At 44.5% G+C, this 16,702-nt stretch overlaps 1 protein-coding gene across 1 annotated transcript in view; it reads left to right on the forward strand.

Moving 5' to 3' along the window:
• LOC147683337 (calcium-activated potassium channel subunit alpha-1-like) overlaps positions 1-16,702 on the forward strand; it is a 799,658-nt gene that overhangs the window by 508,951 nt on the left and 274,005 nt on the right. Inside the window, exons 16-17 of the mRNA XM_086942523.1 lie at positions 3,459-3,550; positions 13,609-14,703. Coding sequence (XP_086798649.1) covers positions 3,459-3,550; positions 13,609-14,703 — 1,187 coding nt within the window. The remainder of the gene's footprint in view (positions 1-3,458; positions 3,551-13,608; positions 14,704-16,702) is intronic.

Raw genomic sequence — 16,702 nt, forward strand, 5'->3', positions numbered from 1 at the left:
CAGCGGTCCAGGCCCAGCAGCAGGCGGGCCTCTCCCTTATCATGGGAGCCCCGCTGGTTCACACGCTTGCTCCCTTCTCTTCACAGGAGCGCGGGGTAGGCTCCCGTCCGCTTCCTGTCTCTGCTGGCGGCCCCGCCCTCAAGCAGGCAGTCCCAGGCAGTCCCGCCTGACTTCCTGTTCACCGCAGCAGTCCCGGGCTGCGGTGGTGATCTCCAGGCACCCGCTTAGTATTACAATAAAAATGCGGTCAAAATGCAGGGTGGGCACCTGCTTACATTACAAAACGCAATGAAGACGCAGGGTGGGCACCTGCGCACTTAACTATAAAGATAAGCGGGGTAGGCACCTGCAATGAGGCACAAATGCGGGGGATTCCCACCAGAAATTTCCTGCAGCTCCGTGCTGCAGTTGGTAACAAAAGCACTCCCCTGGAGGAAAAACAAAGCGCTTCTCAGGCACTTGAAGTACTCCAACGTTCAGCGCAAAGTTCAGGGAAGGAAGGCAGTGGGGCAAAGGCTGGGCCCAGGGTCCAGCTCACAGGGCCCTCCAGGCAGGGATTCAGTCCCCAGTGGTGGCACCTCCTGGCGCCCAGCAGCAGGCCCCCCTAGAGTTAGGATCCGGAGAGAGCATTTCACATGGGTTCACAGCCCCTTTTTATACATACATTTTCTTTTGTCTTGTACCACAGGCTTAAAGAAAAACCAGATGCAACTGGCTTTGGAGCACTTTGTTGTGCTCAGCCCCTCTCCCCATTCACAGGACAGGCTAGGGTCACCAGATACACCACAGGGGACGGAGCCAGCATTGTGGAGGGAAGGCCAAGCCCTATTCAGGTCCCAGGTGCACTCCTCCCTCCCATCAACATGCAGATCTCTCCATTCACCACCGGGGCAGACCCTTTCTTACTCCTGGAGCCAGGCACACCAGCCTGCTCCAGCCAATCACAAGCCAGACAGTCAATTCACATTTACTACACAGACATGTCAACTTCTAGAAGTGGCACTTCTACACTAGACACATTAAATCTGTGCACACCGTCGCGCAGCATTTAATCTCACAAGTTTGCACATACCAAACTCGCTCCTGCACTCCCCACACATCAGGAACTACCATGGACACACACATTCCCCATGCATTCCAATGGGAGGGCAGGCCAATCTCACCACATGCACTCAGATTGCGCACGCACTTTACACTGGGACACAGTGTTAAAGTGCACAGAAGCCAAAAACAATGAACGCCAGGCCACATATAAAAAATTAAAAGTTTAGGGGTGAACCTGCCAAAAGGGCCAAGTCCAAATTTTTTTATTTTATAGTTTTATAGAGCGCGAACCAGACCCGCGAGGGTATCAGAGCACGTTACAAGATTAATGAGGGAGGAAAACAAAGCATAAGGAAGGGAGGGATCACATTGGGAAAGTTTGGGATACACTGTGAGGGAGAAGCACGCAGTATATAGGTCAAGCAACATGTGGGGAAGAAAAAAAAAACAGACAACCTTGCACTATGGTGCAAGGGTGCCTGCAGTGGTGCTAAGTTGCTAAAGGTAGCTCCATTGCAGAGAAATGCAAAGCTGCACCACATTCTTGTAAATATGGTGCAGCCTTGCATTTCAGACGTGGAGGAAAGAGGCGTTAAGCCAAGAAGGATAACACCCCCTCTCTCCTCCACTTCTTTGTGCATATCCCCCTAGGTTTCCAGTACCTGGGCAGACATTTTGCGATAATACCTTAGCTAACATCCAGCCTTAACATTTCCCCTCTTGTGAAGAGGATGAACATGATCTTCACCCTTCCACTCCATGTGCTAGACAGAGTGGCACTATTTACAATTTGGATTCACCCACCATTGCTTTGAGCTTTACAGAATTTCCCATTAGCAATTCCACCCAAATGGTTTAAAACGCTTACAAACACTAACCATACTTTCCTGTAGTCCGCTAATCCCCCAAACATTGCTACTGATATTTGCCAGTAATCTCTGTATGATGGGGGAATGGGAATGGTGTGCATTCTTCACTATTAATGGATTGCCCATTTCCTGGTAGTTGATGACTGGCTGAATTGTGATTGGAGTGATCTTGTTTATTAGATGGAATTATCCCTGCTGGGATTAGAGAAGATCATGGGTATATTACATGGCAGTCCTATCTCCCACATCTCCCAGAGATCACTAGAATGGTGTTCTTGAAGTGCGTGCAGAGTTCCACCTGATTAGTTGGAGTCAGAAACTGATGGAATAATCTCCACGCTGGTACTGGTGGTGGTTGAGGCAAACCTCCCAGTTTAACGGAATTAGGAGGTGGGACAAGAGTGGAATTACACATCTTGTGGGTGTCTGGCAAAGGTCTCATACAAAATCCTTACAGGAACTTCGAATGTAATTTGGCCTAGCCTTTAGCCATTTTTACAAGTAATTACAGCTTTGTCGTGTTCTTCCAAGTTATCATACGGAACCTCTAAAATCAGCCAGAATATAATTGAAGCACACATCTTGGTTGCCCTCTTGGAGAGGGATGGACCTGAACAGATAAACTGCGCTCCAGTCATTAATGGTCCAGATGAATTTGCGGCATTTAGGAAGAAGTGGGAAGGCTGGATAGGTCCTCTTGATGACACAGATTGGAGGGAGGTGAGTATGGCCCTACGTGAAATTGCTATCCTACAACACTCAGGCTGATGCAACTGAAGAATGTAAATGTACATCCAGACACCTGCAGTTTGTGAGACGCCTCCCTAGCCCCATCTGTTGCCGCGATACTGAGCCCAACGTGGACTTTTACAACATGCTTTGGAATTATGCTAAGATCACAAAACACTGAGGGGATATCGGAAACACATTGACCCATATTTTGGGATGAACAATTGATGTAACCCCAAAACGTGGCTCTGCTGGGGATCCTTGATGACGTGGGTGGTGTTCGGGGGAGTGTACATAACAAACAGGGATATCTTGCATTGTTGGAAGTCTTTAAATCCCCCTGCATTAACAAACTGCAAAACTGCAATAGATTAATGTGCAAAGCTAGAGGAACCTATTTATAGCACCACAGGTTGTCCTCACAAACATCAACAAATTTGGGGTCGTTGATTGGACTAATACAGTTTATCTAGCATGTGTTGTAACATGTATAGCATAACAAGTGGCATGTATGTCATTTGTAGCATGAATGGGGACTGTAGTAGATGTTGTAAGATGTCTATGTATATTCGTATGCAGAGAAAAGTAATAAAGTTGTGTTATACATTTATCGAGATTTAACCCAGTTAAAAAGAAATGCCTATTCGTATTAAAAAGTCACAATCTCCCCTTCCCTGGTATGTATTACTAGGATGAGGCAGCTTGACATGTTCTTTCTTGGGATTATGTTTACATTTCAGCTAGCAGTATGAATTTGTCAGTTCAGCAGATAACATATCTGATCTCTCTGCTCCATGATCTCATTTCCTGATCTAGGGCAGGATATTATTGCCATGCATGCCACAGTGATATTGCGCATCCCAATCTAATTCAGAAATGCAGCTGTTACACTGAAAGTTCACCTTCAGGTATGTGTCATTTCAGTGCAAAATTATATAATGCATAGATCAATTAGTCTAACATAAAAACAAATGTGCTATTGATAACATTTCAGTGATGTTTTTATAAACACACCACCCATGTCTGTGCCCTAGGGGCTGACAATATGCTTGAGTTAGAGAAACCCATGACTAAACTTGGAAAATATTAATGTATTTTTATATTATTAAGGCTTGCATTATGATGGGTACAATAATTCCCGTTACCACACATAGTGGAACAAAAGATTTTGTTGTTTGGATGACATACTCTGTGCAGTAAAAAACGTATCCCACAGATACATTTTGGTCGATAATACCAGGGATAAAATGGCCAGTAAATACAGGCACATGTGGATTTAGATTAAGTAAGCACAAAAAATCCCCTTGCAGGCCCCATTTCAGGGTCAAATTCTTAAATATGCTATAATAACCACATACTGTAAATTCCATATACATTGGTGGTGGTTGCTATCTGATAATTATTGCACATAAAACCGTGCTACTCACATTTAGGGGCTTATTTATGAGAGCCCTGCGTCACTTTTGCAAAAAGTAAAGTGGTGCATGCATGACTCGGTGTTCTCATAAAGATTTATGAAGCCATGCAAGGCCACCCTGCATGTCTTTGAGTGGCCTCATAAATCTTGAGCAGTGCCAATTGCTGCATTGCATTACTCTGTGCCCGGGAGATGTTCAATGAGCATTAAGGTGGGTTTTCCCAGGCCACACCATAAAATTATACGCTGCCCTAGATTTACAAAGTGATGCAAACCTGGGGAAGCATCAAATCTGTATGCCTCCCAAGGTGAGGTGTAAAAAGGAGAACATTTTTAATTTCTCCTAATGTTTTCCTCTTTCCATGTGTGCTGTATTCTGCAGCACACATAAAAAGAGGAAGACGCCTCACAGGATTGTTTTTGGGCAGCAAGGTGCCCCTTCCTGCACAAGAGCAATCCTGCCTGCAACAGAGTCACCCTTGCACCCTGGTGTAAGGGTGCCTACATGGGCACTGGGCTGCCAAAATGGTAACACTGCAGGTAGAAAGGACAGGAATGTCCTTACACTTTGGCATAGGAGAGCGCAGAAAGGTGCCTTGCTGCGCTACCCTACACCTAAATGCCATAAATGAGGCCCTGAGTAGTTTTATAAAGGGGAACATCAATAGTAATTATATAAAAGGTGAGCCTGATCCAATAATATAAAAATTGGATCAGATTCAGGTAAGCTAGAACAGCTCATTTGCCAGGTCCTTTCTGGAATGCCTGAAGTTCGGGTCAGCCGTCAAACTAATCGAGCATTCAACATTAACTCAGGGCACAAGTCAAGGATACACGAAGGTAGACTGCATTTACCCTCTATTTTCACAGAGTGGAAACCATCAGCCCTGCAAAGAGGTTGGGTTGGGCTCCACAGCAATATGCTAAACTTGTTATGGTGTAATTTTCAGACTTTCATCAGTACCTTCACGTTGTCTGCTTTTGTTAGGAGCAGCAAAGTAAATGTGGAGAAGGGGCTTTTCAGATTCCAGCTGTGCCCATCACAAAAGCCGAATTTATGGGGCCAAGAGGCTTCCATTTGTTTAAGTTTCCTGGCTGGGAGCCTCACACCTAGGTGCAATGGAGGGAAAACAAGGACACACATCTTATAACTTCACAGGTACTTAAGAGAGGCAAGCTTTTGACTTTGTTCAGTCACTTTATATGAGATATATATATATGCACTGTAAGAATGTCAGATGTGTTGGTCTGTCCCAGTATTTACACAAACAACAGTTTAAATACCACTATTTTATTTCATTTAATTAATAGGACTATAGCATTACTCATCCCAATGCAGGGTGTCAGAGTGCTTTACATCACACGTACACAATATACATTGACAATAAATAAATTGTGTATAAATCAATGTACACGATGAGTTTCATAAAGCAGCGAGGGATGCATGGTGTACGAGTCACATGTCTTTCATAGCTCACTGTACTATATTAGAAGCATTACAATTTACAAAAAGCAAGTAACAAAAGGCTCTTTGTGTTAAAAGCAGTAACCCACTTATCCATTTACATAAAATAAAAATGTGTCATCTGCGTGTTACTTAATGGTTTTTGCAGGAGACATAATAACCCTTAATGCTACTTTGATTTAAAACTGGAACTAGACAACACACAGATCTCTCCAGCGAATATGTTATCTTCCAGAGTTATCTTATCATTATTACTAAACCCTGAGAAATGGCTGGCACACAAAATTGTCCGCATCAGGTGCCTTAACCCCACAAGACAGTTTAAAATATAGACTTTGCAACCAAGTAAGCAGAACAGATTTTCTACCACGTTTCTCCTTTTTCTAATTTCTTTGTGGCAGAGTTTTTGAAAGTAAATGTGTAAGTTGAGGCCTGTATTTTGCATTGGGGTTGCATCAGTTTTGTGGCATAATGACAATGCAAAATTGAATTAGGTAAAAATTGTAATGCGCTCAAATGTACGCATGATAGAGCGGCTTAACATATGTAAGGTCTTAAGATCTGATGTCACTTCTTATGAGGTCGTGAGTTGTGATACCACTTTCTGTGATGTGTGATGTCACGCGCTGTGCTGTCATGCACTGTGATGTCACATACTGCCTAACTTAAGGGACTCATTAGGATGTCGGATGGACCTGCGTCCGTCCGCCACCCCCGAGGTGGAGGGACCGTCCACAGGGGCAGCGGTGGTCCCTCCGGTGCAATTAGGATGTGACCGCCACCCTGGCGGTCACATACTGGATCTTTAACCTTGCGGCGGGTGCTGCTTCAAGCAGCACCCGGCGCAAGGTTAAAAAAGCATGTTTTACATTTACATGCACAAAGCGGGAGGCACCGTGCGGTGCCTGTCGCTTTGTGCATGTAAATGCAGGGGGTACCCTAGGTACCCCCCATGTTCACCACCCACCCCCCCTTCTCCCTGGGGGCCCGCAACGCCCCCCAAAGAAAAGACCGTATGCTTTTTCGTGACGGCATTGCCGCCGCGGAAAGGCACGTCCCAATGCAAATCCTAATATGGCTGGCGGTGTCTGATAGACACCGCCACCATATTAGAGCTTTTCCGCCGCGGTCGGAAGGCGACTGCGGCAGAAAAGCGGCGGACGGTCTTCCCATCCGCCGATGACCCCCAGCCATCCTAATCTGGCGGGGGTTCTTTAGAATCACCGCAGCGGTGAATCCACATCCTCCGGGCCGGCGGTGGCTTCCGCCGGCCCGGAGGATGCGGATTCACCGCAATCCTAATCGGCCCCTTGGTTAGTCCACCCACTTCTTTCTTTAGGACTTGTGCCCTGCCGTCACCTGTACTTTGATGGACCTGCATGAATATTTAATCTTCACATTTATAATAGTTTGCAAATATCCCTCTTAAGCAGTATTGGGATCACAACTCAGATGTAGGATGCAATTATAGAACCACTCACATTATAAGGTAGATAATTACACAGCCAATCACATATTTCCAGAGCTTTAACAGATAAGGTGCATGGTGAATTTTAAGGAGATCAAAATTAGGACAAAAGGGACAGATGCCTTTCTCAACAGTATGTTCATACACACTTGGACCATGCAAAGGTTATACTGCACACCCAAAACATACCAGTGCAGACAATGTTTAGGCTGGCATGTGAAATTTGGGTACAAGAGCCCTTGCATTATATTGTTCCAATCATCTAAGTGATCTGCTAGATCTTCATCGCTGTTGCCATGAGTTAGTTGTTCTCCTATGTAACAGCCCATTCCTTGACATCTCCTAACCAGTCTTTTATTGTAGGAGGTTCTGGACTTAAGCATAGATTCCCCTAGCTAGCAACCCAGCAAGTAGCCAAACCTCCTCTTCATTTTACATTGGATTTGAATTGGCATACACCAACTAGACAAGCCTTAGATGATTTTTCAACATATACATTTGTGATTGAGGCAAATCTCTCTAGTATTACTCTTCTGTACTGCAATATCCACAGAAGGTCCCTGATTAAAGAATAGAAAGTTGTTTAAGCAATTAGACAACTGCATTTCTATCATTCTCATGCAACATTACAGGGCATATCTAGATATGGTGCTATGCATGTATTTGTGAAAATTTAAATCTAGCAGTCCTGAAGGATTCTGAAATCTATACTCATGTTACAGATAATGTGTTAGAAGCTGTTGCCGTATCTGAAAAAGAGGACCATGTACCCTTGGTCACCATGAGTAGACTAACATATCTCAGATTTTGGATACCCGTAGACTCCAAACATTGGCTGTGCCCCTAGAAATGTGATGAATTTACAATTACATCGCTCAGGAGGCCCAGAGAACGCTGATTCCAAAAAGGGAAGTCCATGTCAGTGGCTACTTTCTGAAAGTTAGAGAGTTCCTAAAAAGGGAAGTCTGTGCATACTGAGCCTAGGCAGACACTTATTTAGTGAGTTGAACACAATGATTTACAGCAGTTAACTGTGCCATCAAGTAATTTTTTTCCGTATCAGGCACTTCATCGCCACCTTCCTTATTATCCCTTTTAGTTGTGTCTAGCTTTACACGGCTGCTTTGTCTGTGCATAACAAGCTTCTCAAAATACAGCCTATTGTTCTGGAATACATACATATATAGGTATGAATCCCTGAGGAACATAAGCATCTCAATAGTGAAATCTATCTTAGCCACAGCCAAACGGTCAGCGGCAAAGATAAATGTGGCCAAAAATCAATTGACTTTTGCAGATTAGGCACGACAGTGTCTAGATGTAGTGTGTGTCCTTCATTTTGCAACTGTTTTACTGTCTTAAAAACTGTTAGTGTTGCAATGGGGTATTTCTTCTGAAGACCTGCCAGTAGGAGGATCAACTTATCCCAATTCAGATTAAGGCTGACCAATTTGCCAAATCTTTGTACATTTTCTTGTAACACATCCACATTGTGTGCTAAGTTTAACAGGTTTATGTGCAGAGTGTCTGTATTATCGAGATATTAAATGTTTGCTGTTTCCCATCTGGATTCCTCAACCCACCAACTTTTGTTTAAAGAAGCTTTAGCAGTGACAATGTGCATTCATGTCTTGAACTGCAACCAGGTTTCATCAATCCTATAATGGAGCATTCATTTTTGCCCTTGTTAAGGAATCCTGATATAACAGTCTCACCCATATCAGAAATCTTGGACCAAATCCAAACCTTTGTAAGCCCTGAAAAGGTTTGTTCACCTTATGGTTTAGAAGGCATTTTTGGTACCCAGTATCAGCAATGCAACTGATCTTCCATGCCTGCTGGCTTCCTATAATGTGTACAATGAATTTAGTTCCATATTTTTGCGGCATGAAGCCACTCTGGACTGTGTCAATCAGACTTATAAAGGTCCACCTCAGTCAATTGGCAGACTCTTATTTCCAGTAATGAGTTTTGACTTGGTATGATTTGACTTCTAATCAGTAACATCTGTGTCTTCCATGTGAGTACCCTTACAATCTGACTTCCCTTATCTTTTCCAGTTACATTCCTCTTTTGGTCATTTTCTCATTCACCAGATAACTAGTTAGGCATTAATACACCACTGTTACATCTGTAGTCCATCTCTACTGGTGTTTCACCAGACTCCAGAGTTTACTGGATATGGGATTCTCCTCATTGATTAACATTGATTCCAGTTCATCCTGTTGTTTGGGTATCAGTCAGAATAGTGTACACTAGTCCAGTAGCCAAGTTTATGTCACAAACTATTTAGGAGGGGACGAGTCCAATACGATAAAGCTTAAGTGGAATACACAGTTATTCCCCTCTTGTAAGTGGACCAGTATATTTTTGTCATTTTAAACAAATAATTGTCTTTGGGCCTTCTCTATTTAGAAGCATGAAAACCTCTTACCAGATGTATTTCCTCCTCTATGAAGCCACTGATAAAAAGATACAAACTCAAACATCGCTGTACAGGAAACTGTGTACGGTAGTGTTACATTCTAAAAGCTGTTTTCATCAGACAATGTTTTCTCCTGATTGTGCATCATGTACCTAACCAAATTTTGTCTGATGCCCACTATTTTGCAAACCTCAACTTTTGGCCTCTGAAGAACTCGTGCTATCATTAATGTACTAATATGTTATCTCCATTTACATTGGAAGTAAGTCTTCAAGACTGTGCCTTAACTCTAATAACCCCATATACAAAGCTAAAATCGAGACGTGACTTGAGCGATCTCTACCCAGGTAATGAACCTCCCCCATATCTGCATATCTATGAGAAATAAAAGGAGTAGATTTTGTCTGAACCGTGTCAGACAGTTCAACTCCACTCCACTCCACCCCATACAATGCTACACCACTCCACACCACCCCATGTCTCACAATTCTCCTCCACACCACAAAATGCCACACAATTTCACTTCACTCCACACAGAGTCACACAATTTGAATCCACCCCATGCTAGACAATGCCTCTCCGCTCCAATCCACGCCTTGCCACTGCACACAATTCCACTCCACTCCACACAAAGCCACAAATTCCACTCCACTGCACTGTATGCCACAAAAATTCCACTTCATCCCATTCCACACCACACATTGCAACACAAATTCACTCCATTTCACATATCACGCCATTCCACTTCACACAATGGCATCCAAAGCCATACAATTCCACTCCACGCCATACCACACAATGCCATACAGTTCCACTCCACACCCTACACCACCCCACTTCAAGACACTTCAAGACACACAGTGCCTCCCAATTGCAATCCGTTATTCTTCACACCACTCCACCTGACTTAATACCGCTCCTCGCTGCTCCACTTCCACCCACTCAACTCCATTCCATTCCTCTCGAGACAATGCCACTGCACTCCACGCCAGTCCTGCCACACAATGCTACCCAATTCCACTCTGTGCCACTCCATGCCACACAATGTCACTCCACTTCACTCAATGCCATCCCACTCAATGTCACTTCACCCCACTATGCCCCATGCCACACAACATCATTCTTCTCCACTTTATACAATGCCACTACACTTCACACCACACAATGTCACTCCTCTCCACTCCACACCTCACAGTTCCACTACACAGCAAGCAAAACCACTGCACTCCATGCCATACAATGCTATTCCACTCCACGCTACATAATGCTGTTCTACTCCAAGCCAAATTATCATAAGAGAATAAATCACTTGTCCTGTGTTATTACCAGGGTCTGGGGTGTTGGCCGTCTTAAAAAAACCTTCATTCACGTATGTGGTGCCGTGGCGGTATATCTTGATTTTCCGCTTGTGTACCTATGTGAAAAGCATCATCATTGGGTCCTTTCAAGTGCTTTCCTCCACCTGGAGGGAGACCTACTGGTGATTGAAGTAGGGATCAGAAATGGTGAATGTGTGAATCAAGTGAGTTTTAAAATTCCTTTAATCTCCTAATGATATATTTTATTCTAATGTAGATGGAGCATGGGTTAAAAAATAGGGTGGTGCTTGTCTAGAAGGGCTACTCTTCTATAGAACCTACTTTAAAAACGTGGGTGGTCAGTAGTCGACATGTTTCAGCTCCTGCGGTGCTCAAACGTGTCGGTGGGCAATCTTCAGGACCAGTGTTGTGCATGTGACCAAAATGATGGCATGTGTGGATAAGCTGTTGCACTTACACTTCCTCTCAGTTTTTATGGGTCTAAAGTACCTATAACTTACAGTTCTGCTATTGCGCTCCCTATTTTGTCATGCAGAGGCCTTCTCACGTACTATGGGGAGGCAAAGTCTCGACTTGTGCTTACTCCGTCTGCTATGCCCCCTACACCAAGCCACAGAATGCCAGTCCATGCCTCACAATGCAATTCCACTCCATGCCATGCAGTGCCACTCCACTCCACTCCACGCCAAACAATGCCACTTCAACTCCACTCCAATCCATACCTCTCCGCTCCACTCCAGCAAAGCAACAGATCTCACATAGGCAAGACCTATTGTCCTTGCCAATGCTTGATATTTGTGTTACTGGGGTTAGTAAGCAATGGGCCTTGATCAAATAGGAAAATATTGAATCAGTAATTAAGCTTTGATGTGTGCCGTGAACAATTATGGACATGTTCACTTCTGTGGCAGCACTGCCAAGTTGACAAATGCTATATGTGACTGAGTACCTCAGGTCTCTACAATCAGCACCACTATTCATCGGGGATTTGAAGTTTCATTAGAATAATTTTAAGGGCCAACTCGAGCATGCTGTTGGCTACAACATTTATCGAACCACTTGCCATCTTTACTGAGACAGTTTGGACCTTTTTTTACATTAGGAGTAGAGGTGTAGCCAACAGATTAACAAGAAGGAGAGCACTGCACTGAGAAGTGCTTATTAAAAGTGATAGTTTTGTACAACTGGTGGCCCGAGTTCACAGTTTTGAAGGTGTTTTCATGAGTGATAATGAAGAACAAAGAGTTTTGGTAAAATAAAATATATTACTAAGATCACACAATTTAAGCAGGGAAGCCACAATTTGAGGTTCTCTGGTTTCATGTTGTTCAAATCACCCAGTAAATTGGCATGTATTTGCCTTTCCTTATGTTATTAGTATATATTATATGTATAATGTCGCATTGTAAGATTTTAAATAATCAAACAATGAAGAATTATTATTAATATTATTAATATGTTAAGAGTAGACATTTAATAGCACTGGCTGCGAGTATGGCATGGACACTCATTCTTGTCCAATTTAGGCATTGTTTAATTCCTCTCTATAAGGACCTTTGATTTCGGTTGCCTGCTTATCCTGCCAAACTGCATGTATTTTGAAAAATAAATATGAGCTGTGACACAAAACTTTATTATAAGTGCTGCCATAAACAGTGGTGACTGTTATAAAGTTGTTTGCAAGCATACATATCACAGCATGAAAAGCCTGGAAGACTGGCTCTCGAAAATATTTTTTGAAAAACATAGGGCAGATTGGCATTTTTGCTAAAACATCATGGGGCAGATTTATGTTAACTGGCGCATCCCCAGGGAGCTGAGCTAGTCACGAGCACCAGGGCGCTGTGCGCGCCCCCTCCACCCCAGCACAGTGGGGAGATTACCCCTGCAGCGAAGGGGTTAATAGTAAATCAACGCTTTGCTCTGGTCGCTTTGCTGAGGACTATTGCTGCACGCTGGGCTGAGTGGCACTCTGAATTCCACCTACTTCTCGCGGAACCCGCTGCATGGGTCCCGCTTCGCTGGGCTGCCAGCTGATTGCCTCGGACTTTTGCCTGCTGCTCGGGAGGTTTACTGAGGGTCAAGCAGGGCTGCGAGCAGAGTGCGAGAGCCGTCCAGGGACTACCTTTCCCAGAAGCGCCGGCCGCCCGGATCAACAGCACCTGGGCTGCTCTCCCCGCCTGCCCCTCCCCATCTGTTTCAAAAGCTGCAGCGCTTCAATTACTTTTGGGACGCTTTGCTGTGGTCGCTTTGCTGAGGACCATTGGTGCACGCTGGGATGTGTGGCACTCTGAATTCCACCTACTTCTCGCGGAACCCGCTGTGCGGGTCCCGCTTCACTGGGCTGCCAGCTGATTGCCTCGGACTTTTGCCTGCTGCTCGGGAGGTTTACTGAGGGTCAAGCAGGGCTGCAAGCAGAGTGCGAGAGCCGGACAGGGACTCCCTTTCCCAGAAGCGCCGGCCGCCCTTATCAACAGCACCTGGGCTGCTCTCCCCGCCTGCCCCTCCCCTTTACCCATAGATCTACAAATTGTCCTGACAAGTCCCGCTGCGCGGGAGCGACCGGGAGAAGCCCGGGACAAGAGCGGGACAGTCTGCGACAGTCCGCGACTGGCAGAGACTGGACAGGGCCAGGAACGCTGTTCATAAATTTCCGTGAGCGATTACAATTTTTTGTGATAACCACGAGGCATCTTAGCACTTACTGAAGGTTATAAGGGGAGGTCTTAAAGACTTTGATAGCAGTGGCTGCTGAGTAATAGGTTTGTTATATATCTTGGGTCACTGTGATTGTTTAGTATTGTTAGTGGTATGTCTAAGCAAAAGCAAGGTACTGCTCCTACAAACACTATGGATAACTATCTATTCCAAGTGGTCACCAAGATAAACAATGATAGAAGGTCCTCCCTGGGGTTGAGCCCAACACCTAGCAACATCTCAACCGAACTACCCCGAGTTAACTTACAGGAACTAGAAAACACCAGTGATGCAGTGGTGCTTTCTCAGATTAGTACTGAGAGCCCCGCTGATAATGTATCCTCACCTGCTACATTGAGCAAAGTAGATGAGGTTGTTCATGATGCCGCAGACCAGGACCTAGAAATAGTGGAAGATAGCCCCTCTAATCCTGTGCCTGTTCCTGCGCCTAGGGTGACCAAAGGGACCACAAAGGGACAACCTAGGCGTGGCGGGCTACGCTCTAGCAAGAATAGACCAGCAACTCCACCTAGGAAAAATAGTACAGAGGATGTAGGGGTAGAGGACGAGGGTCGAATGTTATGGGATGAGGCCAATATTAAGAAACTCATGGGAATGTTTGATCAAAACATGAGGGGTATAATCAAGCCACTGTTATCTAAGATTGATCATCTTACTGACAAAGTTAACAAGCTTGAGGGTCTCCTGTTGAATACAAATGAAAACATGGGGGAACAACTAAACAAGGTGGTGGAAAAAATTGAGCAAACAAAACATAGGGAGGGTGGAATTGGAGAAAGTAGGAATCCTTTGGTCCTGACTCATCCACTTATCCCCACCCCACGCTTAGCAGCGAATATCCACCACCCAGCAGATCCGTTGATAAGTAACGGGGCCAGGGAAGATCCTCTTCTGGAACCAGGCCCAATGGAACTAATTGTAGAAGCATCCCCACTGATCCTGGTCCTAGCTAACGTACCAACCTTGAAGTTTGGCCAGACAGAGTCTCCCCAATCACTCTTAAGCAAAGCCCTATACTGGCTGACTAACAATATGCATATCTCCCATTGGGGCAAACAAAAACTCTCAGATGAATTATTAACTGCCAGACGAGTGAAATGGATAGGCAGTAGCCCCAAAAGATTTGAAGGCGATTGCGTGGTACTTAACTTTAAAGGACCGGAAGTGCTGCCTGAAATCTTGCCTAATCTTCTGCCCCCTCAACGTAGAACAGCAGAAATTATCCCCCTCACACTTGACTTCTTCTACAGTAGAAGAGGTTTTATTGCTAAACCGAGTGTTTTGAGGACCAAATGGACTAAAGTGGCTAATAGAAGGAGTGGGGGTGGGGGCGGGGGCGGGGGTGGGGGTGCACAAAGTCGTGACTGGGGTATAAACCTAGAAAACAGATTCACTGCATTATCAAACCTAAACGAGTGCGATTGACTCGCACATCAATATAATATGATAGGACACTCCCACCTTGTGAAAACAGATAGTGGTAGCGCTAACAAGGAGGGCCTATTAGCCCTGACCCAGGCAGACAATCGCATGTTAGCTCCCAATAGCAATAAAAGAGAGGGGAGGCTAGCTAACTTGGAAGGGCATAGTAGTTTAGCCCAGTGTAATGGCAGTGATCCACCACCTGAACTCCGCCTAGATAATGCCCTTGTCAGCCCTTCAAAAACTTCAGCAACAAAAACCACACAGCAGAATACAAACATAAGCAATCTCTTAAGATCTGGCCAATCAGGGCCCACCATAGTTAAACCATCGTTGACCTTTATTTCTTGGAACCTCGCTGGGATAGCGAATAAAGTAACATCTCCTGAATGGTGTGCTTTCATTGACTTGCACGATATTATATTATTCCAAGAAACATGGTCAACAAGCCCTGTATATCGGGTGGGGTACCTCAACTTTTTTATCCCTGCAGTGATAAATGGTAAAGGCCGGCCTTCAGGAGGTATGCTGATTTGGATACGCCAATCACTGAACTGTAAAATCATGCAAAGATCCCTTCCTACTGGGGATATACTATCAGTTAATATTAGATGGAACAATGGTGAAGATTTAGCCCTTTTTAATATATATGCTAGGGGGGGTCAGAGGGGGAAAGACCTCAGATGTAATAACGGTCCTCGAACATTAGCTAGAATCATTGCCCCTAGAACAATTTATTATCGTTGGGGGGGGATATAAATACTACTTTTGAACCTCTGGGTCAAGAGGATAAATTTCTAGCCGAGGAAGAGGACAGCAAATGGGGAATCCCTCAGCTAGAGATTGCTGCAGTTAAAAGATGGAGTACGGTGGCCATTCAAGTGAAGAGCCTCTGTTTAGCCAGAGGCCTTAGAGCCGCAAACGGTCGCACAACCTCTGATCGTGTTGGAAACAACACGTTTGACAATGGTCGGGCATCCAGTAGAATTGACTACTTTCTGGTAGATACCAGGGTTTGGAATAAACTGGTGGATATGTCCGTAGTAAAAAGAATGGAAAGCGATCATAACCCACTGTGTATGGATTTTAAGCCCTATTTAGAGGAAAGGGGGGTAAGCCCAGAGGAGGAGAGGGTGACCCTGGACCTAGTATGTTCAAATAATCAGCGGCATTTAAAATGGGGGAAGCTAATAGAGGATGAGGAGAAGCTAGACAAACTTAAGAGAGTAGTAGAAGAGGAAGTAAACTACATAAAATTACTCATAAGTAACATTAGCTTTCGAGATATTGTGATGGAGGCCCACAATAAACTCTTTTGTAGACTGCAAACATTCTTCCTAAAACCAGCAGCCAATAACAAGGGCAAAAAACACCAAAGTAGTCAGGGGTGGTATGGCAAAAGTTGTAGACAGGCACATCAAAATCTTAGTAGAGCTAATGTTTGCGGACAACACGCTTATATTATCACGTACACCAAGCAGTCTCCAAAAGGCGGTCAATGCATTTGGCGAGTTCTGTGACTCACGAGGTTTAGAACTGAATACTAGCAAGACAAAGTTCATGTGCATGAACCGCCGGTCATTGTTTAAAGGGGTAATTACCTTTAAAGGCACTCCCCTTGAACAGGTAGAAGCTTTCACCTACCTTGGAATAACACTTCAGGGGAACTTGAAATGGAACACACATATAGATACTGCAGTATTAAAGTTTAGTCAAATGGCAGGAGCATTATTATTAAAACATAGAGCTTCTCTAACTAAACCAGTAAATTGTGTTCTTGAGATCTATCAAATGAAAGCTATTAGTGCTAGTTTATACGGCTCAGA

Source organism: Lissotriton vulgaris, chromosome 11 (assembly GCF_964263255.1).
Source record: "Lissotriton vulgaris chromosome 11, aLisVul1.2, whole genome shotgun sequence".
In the NCBI taxonomy this organism is placed as follows: Eukaryota; Metazoa; Chordata; class Amphibia; order Caudata; family Salamandridae; genus Lissotriton; species Lissotriton vulgaris.